The following is a 15,038-nucleotide window of genomic DNA, read 5'->3' on the forward strand; positions in this document are numbered from 1 at the left end:
ACAGGACAGCTATTTTGGACTGTGTGCTCAGGGGAGCCGTTTGGTGCCTAAAGGGCTGATCTTCGAGCAGAGACCTGAAAAAAGTGAAGAAGGGAGCTGTGGGAGGGTCTAGAGGAAGGATGTGCAGAAGCGGGGGGAGTGCAAAGGCCCTGAGGCAGCAGAAGCCGGGGTCACGTGAGGATAACCGAGCTTCAGAAGTTGAACTGGAGAAGTCAGGTGCCTGATGCATGCTGGGGGTTCGGCCTCTGTTTGTGTACCTCTCACCTCACTTCTCTCCAACAGGATGGCAAGTCTGTGGTGGGCTCAGGGCCGAAATGAAATCTTCCTCTTAGCTCTGCTGGACAGAGGTGTTTTTCCTCCTGTGCTAGGTTGAATAGCGCCCCGCTCAAACTCATGTCTACCTGGAACTCTGAATAGTGCCTTATTTGGAAATAAGGTCTTGGGGTGCTTGGGAGGCTCAGTTGGTTAAGTGTCTACCTTCAGCTCTGGTCATGAACCCGGGGTCCTGGGATCGAGCACCACGTTGGGTTCCCTTCTCAGTGGGGAGCCTGCTTCTCCCTCTCCCTTTTCTCGCCACTCCTCCTGCTTTTGCTCTCTCCACTTCTCTGTCAAATAAATGAAATCTTTAAAAAAAGAAAAAGGGAAATAAGGTCTTTGCAGGTGTGACTTAGTTCAGATGAGGTCCTGTTGGATTAGGATGGCCCTAAATCCTGTCCCTGATGTCCTTGATAAGAAGAGGGAGACACATGGAGACACCCACAGGCAGGAAAAGGCCATGTGAGCACAGTGGCAGAGACCGGAGGGGTGTGTCTCCAAGCCAAGAACAGCACAGACGGTGGGCCAGCACCAGAGGCTGGGAGAGGCAGGAAGGGTCTCTCCCAGAACCTCCAGGAAGAGTTTGGCCCTACCAACACCTTTATTTGGAGTTCTGGCCTCTGGAACTGAGAGAATCAGCCTACATTGTTTTAAGCCCCCAGGCTGTGGTCCTTTATCACAGGTGCCCCAGACGGGATGCCCCCTCCGCTGGGCTTTCCTGAGCTCACATGTCCCTCTGCTCTTGGACTTCATCCTCCCTGGACTTCTGAGGAAAGGGTGTGTCCGCCTCCACCCGTGAGTGCTTGTGGCTTTGGCTGTGAGCTCTGCCAGGCAGCGCCAAGTGCAGCCCCTCCCCCTGCAGCTGCCCCAGACCCGCCCACGTCCTGCGCTGTCAGGTGCTGTCAGAACCGAAACTGGGCTCCACTGGCCAAAGCTTTTTAAAAAATCTTAGAATAATATAATGACCCCTACACGCCCATTATCCACCTTCAATAATTACCTGTCCATTTCCCACTTTTCTCCCTCCCCCCCTTTTTTTTTGCAGCATTTTAAAACAAATTCTAGGGGCGCCTGGGTGGCTCAGTGGGTTAAAGCCTCTACCTTCGGCTCAGGTCATGATCCCAGGGTCCTGGGATTGAGACCCACATTGGGCTCCCTGCTTAGGAGGGAGCCTGCGTCCCCACCCCCCCACCTCTCTGCCTACTTGTGATCTCTTCTGTCAAATAAATAAATAAAATCTTTAAAAAAATAAAACAAATTCTAGATGCTGAATCCTTTTGTCACCTGTACTTCGCTGTGTATCTCTATCTTTAGAGAACATTTTTTTTTTTTTAAACCGTAACAACAATACTCTTGTCCCGCTAGTACCATTATTCCTTCACTGGCCTGGGCCACTTCAAGTGCTGGGTCCACCGTCCGTTTTCCCCCACGTGCCTCAAAGACTCCTTTTTATAGTTGACTTGTTTGAAGCAGAGTCAGAACAAATCCTGCCCTTTGCTTTTGGGTGATGTGTCCCTGACACCGTTTGAGTCTAAGACCTTTTTTTCATCTGGGACTTCATGCCCATGGAACGCTTTACAGGGTCCACAAAATTATACATGGAGGCCTTCACCCTTAGGGAGAAGCCTGTAGCCAATGGAGTAAGGTCCATCTCTGAAACTTTGATGCATGTTTCAAGTTCTTGATGCAATCAGAAAAACGGTAGCTCAGATGGTGGAATGTCTTCAAGTTGCTCAGTCTTGAGGATTCAGAATAGATGGTGCGGCTAAGTCAGGGCTGCTGGTGAGCTGCCCGCAAAATGTCCTGTCCCTCGTTCAGAGGAGATAAAGCACAGCAAGCTTGGGGTGGGGAGTAGGGGGCATTCAGTCCCTCCTTGCTCCACACTGACATGACCAGTGTCATGTCATGCTTTTTCTCGTGAGCAGCATGAATCACACATCTGATCACATTCCTCTTTTTGCCTTGGCTGCTGGGAAGCTCAAGGCCAAATGCACAGCCCATTTGAAACCATGAAAACAGGACTTGCACACTGATATTTTAACTTTTACTTTGATCCTGATCTTTGGTCCACTCTCTGTCTTCCTCTTTTTGTGTGTTTGTTGTTATGTTTCCTTTCAGTTGTCTGTAGCATGAGCTACTGTGTAATAGATCTGTGACCTGAGGGAGTAGATACATAAAGCAATAAAGTAAAAATCCTTTCGGGAAGTTTCTGTGATACTGGTTCTCAGGAGGGACGGACCTCACTAGAGCCCCCAGGGGCACGTAGGTGTGATTGGGACACATGGCATTGGGAAGCTGACGTAGCAAAGGGGACCCCTTGGCCGTGCTGGACCAGAGCTGGCAGGCCACCAGAGGGGCTGTGTCCTGACCTGGTGTGTCGCGAAGACCTGGTAGGATGAGACCAAGAACTCCAAGGCAGGGCCAGGGCTGCTCTCCAGACAGGCACAGTGTAGGATGTCCCCCAGGAAGCCAGTGTCCGTGAAACTGCACGGGTGGGATTTCGGGTGGAGGAGAACCTCACTGTCATGCTGGCTTGGAAACCCAGCCCTGGGCCGAAAGCAGAGAACACCTCCCCCCACCACTGCCACCCCCGCCGCCCTGTGTTCTCTCTGCAGTTTAAGAACCCCTTGATCCTGCTGCTCCTAGCCTCCGCCCTGGTGAGCGTCCTCACGAAGGAGTACGAGGACGCCGTCAGTATCGCCATGGTGAGTGAGGGGTGGGTGGGGGCAGCACCGGCTCCCAGACCCCACTGCCCAGGGGCTTACAGAGTCTTTGCCCATTTTATTAGGCAAGAAAAAAAGAGTGTGGCTGTAGAGAAAAAAAACAGGAAATACAGCAGAAAGAAAGGAAAGGAAATCCTCGTGCTTCTCTATCCCGCCTGTGGAGATGTCCTGGGTCATTTTGCCATCGATCGCTGTGTCGGTGGATACACGGGGGCTCCTAGTTCCTTGCTGTTGGGAACAGTGTTGCAGTGAACCCCTCTTCCGTGCCCTGCTCTGCGTGCACTACCCAGAGGCGTCCTTTGTAAGCTGTTCTCCAGACACAACGGCTGAGCACCTTTTTAAAAAGAAGGTTTTCTTCATTAAAACCTTAGTCACATGATTAAAAAAATAACCATTTTGAAGTATACAATCCAGTGGCGTTTAGCACATTCCCTTCTAGCTAGAGCTGAAATGCTCCATGGTTGGCAAAGGCAGCTGCCCCCCATCACCAGGCTGTCCCCCCACATCCCTCCCCAGCCCTCCCTGTCCCCGGCATCCCTGGGTCCACTCTCTGTCTCTCTGTCCTCTGCGGCTATTTTATGTAATGGAATCTTACATTATATGACCTTTTCTCTCTGGCTCTTCCTGAATACATTTTGATGACTGTCATTCTTGCTTCCCTCTGTCTGTCATGGGCTCTTCTAAAATACACAATCAGGCTCCTTCCAAGCAATGGTGTTTGCTCCTCTGTTTAGAAGGCTGCAGCTATTGGGACGCCTGGGTGGCTCAGTTGGTTAAGCAGCTGCCTTCGGCTCAGGTCATGATCCCAGCGTCCTGGGATCGAGTCCCACATCGGGCTCCTTGCTCATCAGGGAGCCTGCTTCTCCCTCTGCCTCTGCCTGCCATTCTGTCTGCCTGTGCTCGCTCTCTCTCCCTCTCTCTCTCTCTGACAAATAAATAAATCTTAAAAAAAAAAAAAAAAGAAGAAGGCTGCAGCTACGTCCGTACCTTCCGAGGTGGAATCATGTTTACCATACAGCGTGTGAAAAGGCAGTTTGTAAAAGAATACGTCTATACCATAGGATCCTGCGTTGTATGTCTATGCGGAAAAATCTAGAATTACCCTAAAATGTGAACCTTTGAATGCCAGAATTTGGGATGATTTTTCTGGTTTTTTGTTTTTTGTTTTTTGTTTTGGTGGGGGGCTCATCTGTTTTGTAGGTTTCCGTGGGCTTGGTTTGCAAGAAGAGAGGAAATTTATTTGGAAGGGTGGGGTGCTGCGCCCTACTGTCCGTGGGCTCACTCACTCACCCAACAGCTAGGGGCTGACGCCGCCCTCCCTGTTTACTCCCTAGGCCGTGCTGATCGTGGTCACCGTCGCCTTCATCCAGGTGTGTAATTAGTTCCCGAGGTCTGGGTCAGGGTAGCCCGGGTGTGACGGTGCGGACTTCCCACCCCTGATTATGGTGTTCGCTGTGCTGCCGCCAGGAGTACAGGTCGGAGAAGTCCCTGGAGGAGCTGACCAAGCTTGTCCCTCCCGAGTGTAACTGGTAAGTCAGAGATTCCCTGGAACTTTCTGGTTCATCGGAGCCGGTGCACTGGTGAATTTGGCAAAAGTTTGGCCAAGTTTGTGTCCCTGGTAGCATGATGGAGGAGGACCATGTCTTTCCAGGGGTTTCCAGGGGTTGTTGTCTGCCCTGCCAGGAGATTCCTGTGTGTCCTTGGGCCTGTCGTTCTACCTCTCTGGGCCTCAAGTCTCTCAGGGTCTAATCAGGGTGCCTGGGCCGGGGCCACAGATGGTGGGAATGGCTTTGGGAAGAGGGCGGCCCACGAAACCCATGGTATGGTGTGCAAAGCCGTGCCCAGTTTTCCTGCATTCAGAAGTTGCATAAGATTCTCTGGGAGGGGATGGGGGGTGGCTGGGATGCAGGGCCGCTGGGCTGCTGGGCGAGGTGGTGCAAGGGTGACCTCCGGGCATGTGCCCCGCAGTCCCGCCGGCCTCTTTCCTGCCTGGACGTTTCCACGGCACCTCCTGTTACCCCACAGCCCTTACCACAGCTGTTTAAAAAGGAGAAAGGAGGGACACTTGGGTGGCTCAGTCGGTTAAGCCGCTGCCTTCAGCTCAGGTCATGATCCCGGGGTCCTGGGATCGAGTCCCGCATCGGGCTCCTTGCTCAGGGGGGAGCCTGCTTCTCTCTCTGCTTCTGCCTGCCACTTTGCCTGCTTGTCCTCTCTCTCTCTGACAAATAAATAAAATCTTTAAAAATAATAATAAAAAATAAATAAAATAAAATAAAAAAATAAAAAGGAGAAAGGAAGGACCAAACCACAGTGCTGTGCACTCGAACTTTCTGGGATGTTCTGTAATCCCCACTGTCCAGTATGGCACCAGTACTCACACAGGACCCTGAGGACTTGGGTGTGGCTGGGGCGAGGGGGGAAGTGAGTTCTTCTCACTCAGCGTCAGTAGCCCACGGGGAGCTGGTGGCTGCCCTCGTGCACAGCCAGGGCGGAAGGGAAGCCGCCCACATCGAGGGGCCCGACTTCTCCTCCATGTAATTCCCAGTGTACTTCCTAGGTCATCCACATGTGGCTCTCCTTAGAGGAATGGACGGATTTCAGAAAAGGTCCACGTCTGCCTCCCCTCCCCTGCCCAGCTCTCCTGAGGTCGGGGGCCACGGGTCTTTCCCACTTAGCCACATGTTGCTCCAAAGGCAGTAACTGAACGTATCTCATGACCCCAGGGGCTTCGGAAGGGTTTAAGCCGATGGTAGGCGATGTTCAGGGAAGAACCTATATTTGGATGTAAATGGTACAGCTGTGCCCCACGGCGGGGGATAGAAAGATCTAATGGGATGAGCCCCACCTCTTAAGGAGCCCGCAAGCAAGGGGCACGTGTGTGTGTGTGTGTGTGTGTGTGTGTGTAATACAAGGCAGAGAATAATGACTAACAGAGACAAAAAGAGGACGATGTGGAACCATGAGACAAGCTGAGTCAATTCTGGAAGGTTCGGCGGAGACGCTAAACATGTCTGGGCTCAGCAAGTAGATGAGCGAAGCTGCCAGAAATCCAGACATGGGATGTGTGATGTCAGCGTGTGGACAAACGGAAACGTAAATGATTTATGTGATTTGATGATCCAATCTTAAGTCTAGATATCAAGTCTTGGCCTTTCAAGTGAGTGGTATGCATTATTGATGGCCCCGGGAGTCACTTCTCAAAGATGACTTCAGGGTTAAGGACAGTGGCGGCCGGCAGGCGGCGAGGACACTGAAGTGAGCCGCGGCCGCCTCAGTGTCTGAGGCCTCTCGGGCGAGCCAGAAGGAATGCCTGCCGCGCGGGCCCCTCCTGGGTGCCCCCCATTGTCCGTGATCTCAGTGCATCTTAGTGAGCACCTACTGTGTGCCAGAAGAAACAGTGTTGGGGTTACGCGGCCGAACAAGAAGGCGAGGGCTTGGCCTTTGGGGCGCTCACGCTCCTCCTAGGGAGGCCAAAGATGAAGTGAAAGGAGGATGACCTTGGACTGCGGCAGGGGCACTAAAGGCAAAATGGCCCCCCCGACCCAAGGAAAACCTCCCAGAGAGGAAGCAGCACGTGGTGGAAGAGTGGGAGCGGCCCCCGAGAGCAGCTGGTCGCGCTGCGCTGATCGGAGATGTGGGAAGGAGCTGACATTTCGATCGAGACCTGAGGAAGAGGAGGGACCAGCAGGTGAATCTCTGGTGGATGCTCCAGCCACGGGGACAGCTCAGCCGCTCAGGCCGGAGAAACTGAGTCGTCTCCCAGCAAGGGATCTCAGGTCAGGGGGCCACGTGTCTGGTTAGTTTGTGAAGGCACCGAGGACGGGGTCCTTTGATTTTGTCACTCTGCCACCTGTGGCTTGTTGGCTCTGGACTCTGGCTGCCTCCCTCCGTGCTCCCTGGACCCAGGCCACAGCTCCGGGCATCAGAGGCGGATGTGAAAACATCCAACAGAAGAAGAGGTCGTGTGTGTGTGTGTGTGTGTGTTCGTGCTCGAGCCCCCAAGAAATGTCCACTCATGTCCCAAAAACCAGTGCTATGGAACGTGTCTGGGCCCACACCAGTCATTGGAGGGGATGGGATCTCCCCAATGGTCTCAGTCACTCAGGACCCCCTGCCTAGGACAGACGGCTCTGGGGAAAAGGTGGCTGTCTGCACGAGTGAATTGTTAACAAAGGAGAGGGGAATGTCCTCTTCACTGTCCAAGGTTGGCAGAGACCTTGAGACTAGAAAGCTGATTGTGTTTGAAGGCAGGTGACCTGAGACGGGGAGCAGCAGGAACGGGGTGGGGAGGTCCCGGTCAAAGCGGTCTTAGCAGGGCTTTCGAGTTTGAGTCCAAGGTCATGGAAAGCAGGAGCAGGAGGGAGTTGTGACCTGATTTTTTGCATTTTAAGAGCTCTCTGGCCACTGGGTAGGGGACGAATCGAAGAGGAGAGCCAGGGGTGGGCAGGAGTCCAGCTGGGGCAGCAGTGTCCCAGGAGGGGGGACTGCCATTGGAACCTGTGCACAGAAGCACATGCCAGGAGTAGGGGTCATAGCCTGGTGGGAAAGGAGGTCCCAGGCCTCTCGGGTACTTGGTGCTCCTCCCCACTCCAACCCTGGCTCTGCACAGAAGATGGCTCTCTGTGGCCAGAGTGCTGTCTTCTCCAAGGACAGGGGCACTGCTGGCTACCGGCTCCATTAAGGAAGCTTTAGAGCTGCTGACCTACACCTCCAGAAGCTTCTAGAGTCCATGTGGTTCTGCCTTGTTTCCAGGCAGAGTAAACAGGAATAGGACCCCCACTTTTCAGACGAGGCCCAGGGTCTCCCAGAAACAACACGCTTTTCCAAAGGTCTTTTAGGGTATGTGAATTAAAAATATGATAAAGGCACAAGGGTTTGTCCATCACTGAAAGAGAAAGTGTGATTCTCTATTCTTTGCTCAAGTTTCTTAAAAGTGTGCACAAACAGGATGTCATCAGCGTGCTTTTTTGCTTCTTCCCATTTCAAATACAGCATAAGAGAAGGAAAGCTCCAGCATCTGCTTGCACGAGACCTGGTTCCCGGAGACATTGTGTCTCTCTCGATTGGAGACCGGATCCCTGCAGACATCCGTCTCACTGAGGTGAGGGGTCCCGAGTCCTGGTCTGTGCTCACACACACACACACACACACGTGTGCTCACACACATGCATGCACATATGACGGCATGAAGTGGGCAGCCGGCTCATTGCAAACACAAAGCCCCTCAAATTGCATCCATAAATTATTTATTCCATTTCCAGTAAAAACCTAAGAGAGTTTGGTGACGTGAGTCTGCGGCTTACGGCAGGCTGCCGTAGCAAATTAAACCAGGCTGGGGCTGAGGAATGGGGCAAGAGTTGTTTCTAGAAACAGCTACTCTGATGTCAGATTGCTGAATGACGAGCAGGGAAGCCTATCGGCGAAGATATAACTCGCAGCCCAAGCTTTTACAGTTGTGCGGTTTGGGGACCTCGGGCGGGGGGTGGCAAGCTGTTTCCCTGACCTTTGTGGGTGTCCTGGTGTCGCCAGCTCACAGTCCCGGAGATAATCCTGGATTCTTGAGGAAAGGTTAAGTCCAGGTCAGAGGGATCTGTGGATGGGGTCATCTATTTTAGGAATCCTTCCAAGAATACTGAAGAGTTGCTTAAAGCTCTCAGTGATAAAGGATTAGGCACAGGCTATCTCCCCGATGTCGTTCTTTCCGGAGGATGTGTTTTCAGGAACTGTAGGATCACTGGCAAGCTAAGAAAATGGCGTGGAGGGGCGGGTGGGGAAGAGCAAAGAGAGACTCCCTTTGAAAGCCCTCTGCCCGACTCTCAGATTCCCCCAGCAGGCTAGGCTGCTCGCTCTTAGGCTCGTGCCGCTACCCTTGCCGCAGCAGAACGGATTCCTCACCGTCTGCTACCCACCCCCCACACCCCTGCACGAGCATCTGACTCCAAGTCCAGGGCATGGGGGTCCCCTTAGAGGAGCCAGGCCCCGCCCATGAGGAAGTCTGACATCATCTGTTCACAGAGCAGTGGGCTCTGCCTCCCGATGCAAGGATTCCCCAGCTTCGGGGTGCGTTCCGGGGGTTGGGTAGCTGGTCTGGAGGACATGTGCCTGACACAGGTGCTACCCAGAGTCCATGCCTCAAGGTCGTTGGTGCCCTGGGGCAGGGCATCGGCCCGAGTTTGAACCAAGGGCCCGCCCTTCACAAGCTGGGTGACCTGGAGCACGTTACTTAAGCTCTCTGTGCCCCTGTGTCCCTGCCTGTAAGATGGGGGGTGATGAGGCCTGTAGGATGACTGTTACAGGACGTCATAGATGGAGATGGCCCGGAGCAGTGCCTGACGCAGGGGAGTGACAGGCGCGTGCTAGAGATCAGGGCGCCCTGGGTTTCACATCCCTGTGCTGCACCGTCCAGCATATGACTTTGGGGAAGCATTGGGCGCTCTGGCCTTAGTTTGCTTATCTGTGAAAGGGGCTAGTGTTCGTTCCACCTTGAGTAGGTAAGAACCCATAACACACTCGGCCCCATGCCCGGTGTGACGTAAGCAGTCACTGCGTCTCAGCGGTGGCTCCCCTGTACTCCTTCCCCGGCTCTCCAACAGTCCCCGAAACAGCTTTAACCCCCAAGCAACTTTCTCTTTCAATGAGTTTTCTTCCTGTCCTGCTTATGTTAAATTCTTTTGTGCGCGCTGTCCACAGCACGGAGTGCTTTCCGTCCTCACTGCCAGGCACAAACACTAGAGTTCCCTTTTGGTATTTTGCAACTGCCCCGAACAATCAATAGCTTTGTTTATTCACAGTGGGATATTTGTGTCAGCTGTTTCACTCTGAGACCTAGGAAAGCTTTTTTAAGTCCAGGAAACAGCAGGTTCTGGAACATTCGTAAAATAAGTCACCCAAATACTAGCACTTTTTGCATTGTGTGTGGGGGTCAGCAAACATTTTCTCTCCCCATAGTTAACAAAGGTCAAGACCTAGGGGGTAGGCTGACCTGGTCTAGCCAGTAGAGCAGGGACACTGCTCCTCCTCCTTCCTCTCCCACTTCTGGCATGAAAAGGGTAATGAATGGTATCTGTCAGGGCTCCAAGTAATGCTTTGTCTCCAAGGTAGGAGGCTGGCTGGGTGTGGGGGGATGGGAGGCGTCTTGCCTGTGTATGAGCAGGAAGTGATCAGAGCCCTCAATTGGGTTCAGGCCCAGCCTCCTCTGGGTGCCCACTGGTATCGTGTGGGTTCTGTGCTTTGACTGGTTGCCCCCTCAGCTGACCTGGTGCCTGGGAGGTCACCAGAAGTTATATATATATATACATACACACACACACACCCAGCTTTGTTCCTTCTTGGTCCAGACACTCCCCCTTACTCCCTGCCTCTCTCTTTCTCTCTTCTGGAGAGAACTAATGTGTATATAGAAATATATAGTCAGGTCTGTGCTCACCACTGGGTAGAAACTGCCTCCTTCCATCCCCCACCACCTTAAGGGAACAGCACTCATTTTTCTGACTTGAGCACAAGAACACAGAACCCTGGAGAGACTGAGCAGCCCACCTGAGCTCATGCGGCCGTGAGTGGGAGAGGAGGATTTGAACTCAGCTCCTTGGGCTGCAGAGCCCACATCCGTCACCGCCCGCAGTGGGCGCTCTCTTGCTGTGATCAGCTGTTCTGACTTCCTTTAGCTCTCTGGCTCTCCCTCTGGGTTTCCTCCCTGTATCCGTTCCCTAATGCAACTGGAACAAGTGACCACATACAGAGTGGCGTAAGACAACGCCGATGGATCCTCTTACAGTTCTGGGGGTCAGAATAAAGATCAGTGTCACTGGGTGGGAAAACAAAATCAAGGTGTTGGAATTTAAAAACAGAACAAATGAACCCGAGGAAGAGTCAAAGCTCATGTCTTGGTTCGGAAGGTCAGGGTGTCGACTAAGCCTTGCGCTATAAGATTCCCGCCAATCCCAAATTGACTTTAATGAAATATATTCAGGATTAAATATGCTTAGTTGACAGATGTTCTCTAGACCAGAATAGGCTCCGAGTCTTCGTGACCTCTGCCTGCTTCCACGCGCCAACTTAGTTCCGCTTACTGCCATTCTCCTGTCCCTCCCGGATGGCTCTTCCGCCCACGCCCACCGCCAGCCCTCATCCAGAGCCTTCCTGTCTCACTTGGGCTGTGTTTCTTGGACTGTAGGCTTCCCATCCCAGTGCAGCTGGCTACCTCTTCCAACATCTGACTTGATTTTATGATCTCCCCCACTTCTCTTCTCTGATCAAGACTTTTTCTGGATCCTCATTACGTATAAGGTACTATCCAAACTTCATAACCAATCTCCGATGTAGCTGAGTTCAACCACACCTTCCACAGTTGTTCTGCTCCACGTGGACCAAACCTCCTGTCTTCTTGCCTTTCACCCCTCCATTCAGTGCTGCTCAGGGGCAGGAACAGCTCTCCAGCCCCGCCATGGCTTCAGCACCGGGGACAGCACCCACCACATGCCCCCTCCCCACCCTAAGAATCCGTACCCCAAAGAGGGTGCCTTGGTGCCTGTGCTCACCACTCTGGGCTGCTGTCCCATTAATGCTGGAGGGGTACTGGGAGGAGAGAGGACTTTTCTTTACCTCCCCCTCCTCTTAGTTGCTTTGACCGAGCGGGTTATTACCAAGTTCAGGCATCACCAGTCCCCCTCCCTGCCTTCTTTTCCTTCCCTGCCTGATTCACTCAGCAAATGTCTGCTCATCCTTCAAGACCCGTTTCAAGTCCCCGATTCCCCAGGAACTCTCCTCCTCCAGTTCATCTCCCCAGCCCAAGTGCTCCACCTTCCCATTCCCCACTCCTCAGTCTTCTGCAGCAGACCAGGTCTGGCGGGAACATCAGACTGGAATAATTACAGCTCCAGGACTTGGTCAGTGAAGGGCTTCCCTTCCCAGTGTTTTCATTATTACCATTTTGACTACAGGATTACTTCAAGGTGAACAAACGAAGTTAGGTACAAATTCGATGTGCTTCAAACTTGATGTAACTGTAAACCTAAGCCAGATTTTCCAAGTACATGCAATTTATTCAAATTATCCTCATGTCCCATTAGACAGTGTTTTCTGGAAACTCAGTCCCTGCTCGCCAGGGTTGTGGTGCCGATTTCTGCCGCCTGCTCTGCTCTCTGTGGCATCGGCAGGCGGTGGTGCTGGGTGACTGCGTCTTCCCATTTCTTCCTTCATTGTGTCCTCTGCCTTGCCCTTGATGTCCTGGAGATAAAAAACCACAAACTCCAGATCAGTTGGTAGTTGTGTTTGCGGCGAACAGAGTAAGAGAGATAGATGGTTTCAGTGGGCCAGGGATTTACGCCTCTCTCGTAATGAGAGACCGGAAGTGGAGTGTCCAAAGCCGATACGGCGGCTCTGCCGTGGCACAAAGGGCGGGGCTTCTCCCAGCCCCCTCACTCTGCCCCCCCATACCTGTAACACGGCTTCTAGAGCCACTATAATGAAAGCCCAGAGAGGGAGGAGGAGGAAGCTAGAAGGGGAAGAGGGCCTGTCAGCTCAGCCACCGTCACAGATCCTACCCAGGACTGTCGGTGACTTCTCCTTATGTCCTGTTGTCCCGAAGGCAGGGACACTGAGTTGCAAGGAAGACTGGGAAGTGACATTGGTGGGGGGGTGCATGTAGCCATCCCCAACCCCAATACCATTCCCACTGGGGGTTCTGTTAGGAGAGGGGCAGGTGCATCACACAGGTAATGGGTAGCCCTTGTCATCCTTGGGGCTGGGATCCCATGGCGGTGTGCGTTTTTGTAAAAGGTGGTCATGAAATTTTTAAATTTGCAAGCGTAGAGAACTCAGCAGCCCCTGTTTGAATAGTGCCAATCTCACTGCTGTCTTGTGAGTTTGTAGGAAGACAGCTTCTCTGAGTTGGTCTTCTATGCCGAAATAACAAGGTCCTTAGGGGAAGAGCTTACCCTGGACCCCTTATATGTCCTCCTTCGTACCTGGCACAAGTTGGCTACAGGAGACTCACCTCTTGAGTGATACCTACTGGGTCTGTGTCGGTTCTGCCAAGTGGTTAAGAGCGAAGTTTCTGGGACCAGAGCCTTGGTTCATGCTTCTGCTCTGAGGTAGCTGTAGAACCTCAAACAAGGTACTCGAACAAGTTACTTAATTACTCCATGCCTCAGTTTCCCCACATGTAGAATGGAGAAACCAACAGCATCTTTCGTGGAGGGTGTGGAGACTAAGAGATAGGCCTTGTGAAGTGCTTGGCACAGGGCCTAGCACATCAGAGGAGTTGTGGAATTGTTGGTACCTCCCTCCTCCTCTGCTGGTGTGTGTGTGTGTGTGTGTGTGTGCACACACATGCGCTGTGCCCATGTGTGGTGTCTGGTGTTAACGTAACCTTAGGCTGTCATCGAATAACCTGGCTCAAAGCACATGGCTTATGTGGGGGTGTCCGGGGAGGGCAGGATGTGGAGTGTCCAGAGAAAGGCACAGGTGCTTTGAAAAGTATATTCCAAGTTAACTGTTGCCTAAGATTTTTTCTAACGTTGCACATTACATGAAAACCTTAACTAATGTTACAGAAGGTATGAGACATGTGTTTCAAGAGGGGCTACACAATTCAAAGCTTGTTCAGTTCCTTGAGGCCTCTGAGGCCATGTTCTGGTCCTGGTTCCCTGATTTCGACGTGTGCTTTGCTTGCTGTCTGTTGCGTAAGGGCATGACGGGGCCAGGTGCCGTCCTGTGCTTTTCCGGTCAAGGTTTTGTTTCTGGTTTTTTGGTCTTCTTTTTTAGTTGTGGCAACATTTAAAAAACAAAACAAAACAAAACTTCATTACATTCCAAAATGAGATTTGTATTTCTTAGTGGCAGAAAATCCTCACGACTTCATGGGCCGTGACTTCATGGCCAAGGCGGACGAGGGCAGTCTGGATTACTTTCCAAACCAGACGTCAGAGCCAGCGTCTCTGGAAGACCCTGGTTCGGGAAAGGCAAGAGCATCTGTGCCTGAGTAGCCGGGGACCAGCAGCTCCAGCCGTCTCCAGAGGCATCTCCAGGGCCACCCGTTAGACGCGGTCAATGCCCGATCAGTCATCTGATCCATGGGCAAGATGACAGTGATTTCTCGGAACCTGAAGATCATGTTCAAATTTAAACATAGACACAAGCTTTCTTCAATGCACCCAAGACAGATGCCTGAAGTTCCTGAATTCTGTATCAGACTCAGGTGCCCCTCATCCGAGGTTTTAGAAACGACCCTCAGTATCAGGGATGGTCCCCGGGAATCTACTTCGTCCAGGAAAGACTTCATTTGAATGTCCTGCCAGGTCAGTGCAGGTAACCCAGGTAAAAAGTCCTTTACCGCCCAACTCCAGGTCCTGGCGGAGGGACGTTTTCTGCCTAGAGATGCCTGCCTGCTATGTAGGGACCAGTGGTCGGACCTCATTCCGGGCAGTCAGGGGCACTATCTTTTACACACAGGAAATTTTTCCCAATTGAGAAGTTTTACAAAGTAAGGGTGGTCCATTCTGTGCTTTTAAAACCCGTTCTTGGGGTGAAGGGACAGAATCCTTCATCTTTTCCCCTTCTAGGTCACAGATCTCCTGGTAGACGAGTCCAGCTTCACGGGAGAAGCCGAGCCGTGCAGTAAGACGGACAGCCCGCTGGCCGGCGGGGGGGACCTCACCACTCTGAGCAACATCGTCTTCATGGGGACCCTGGTGCAGTACGGGAAGGGGCAGGTAAGCCCCAGGGACCTTGGCCGCCCTCACCAGTGGGCTTCCGGCTTCAGACCTCACGCACCTCTCTCCTGAATCAGGGAGTCGTGATTGGAACAGGGGAAAGGTCCCAGTTCGGAGAAGTGTTCAAGATGATGCAGGCTGAAGAGGTAAGGGCCAGTGGGGGCTTTGGTTTTCTGGTAGGCTGGGGTTTGCGATTCCTCTCGGCTACTGACACCGGCCCTGCCCCCTCCTTAGCAATGAGAATGATGTGGTTAATGTGAGTTCACACTCTTCATGCCTTTAAAAATTT

At 52.5% G+C, this 15,038-nt stretch overlaps 1 protein-coding gene across 1 annotated transcript in view; it reads left to right on the forward strand.

Moving 5' to 3' along the window:
* LOC111152906 (ATPase secretory pathway Ca2+ transporting 2) overlaps nucleotides 1–15,038 on the forward strand; it is a 59,292-nt gene that overhangs the window by 22,331 nt on the left and 21,923 nt on the right. Inside the window, exons 4-9 of the mRNA XM_022511639.1 lie at nucleotides 2,931–3,020; nucleotides 4,373–4,408; nucleotides 4,506–4,567; nucleotides 8,031–8,139; nucleotides 14,600–14,749; nucleotides 14,827–14,895. Of these exons, the coding sequence (XP_022367347.1) occupies nucleotides 2,931–3,020; nucleotides 4,373–4,408; nucleotides 4,506–4,567; nucleotides 8,031–8,139; nucleotides 14,600–14,749; nucleotides 14,827–14,895 (516 nt within the window). The remainder of the gene's footprint in view (nucleotides 1–2,930; nucleotides 3,021–4,372; nucleotides 4,409–4,505; nucleotides 4,568–8,030; nucleotides 8,140–14,599; nucleotides 14,750–14,826; nucleotides 14,896–15,038) is intronic.

This window comes from Enhydra lutris, unplaced genomic scaffold, assembly GCF_002288905.1.
Source record: "Enhydra lutris kenyoni isolate GAN:26980312 unplaced genomic scaffold, ASM228890v2 scaffoldscaffold30, whole genome shotgun sequence".
Lineage (NCBI taxonomy): Eukaryota > Metazoa > Chordata > Mammalia > Carnivora > Mustelidae > Enhydra > Enhydra lutris.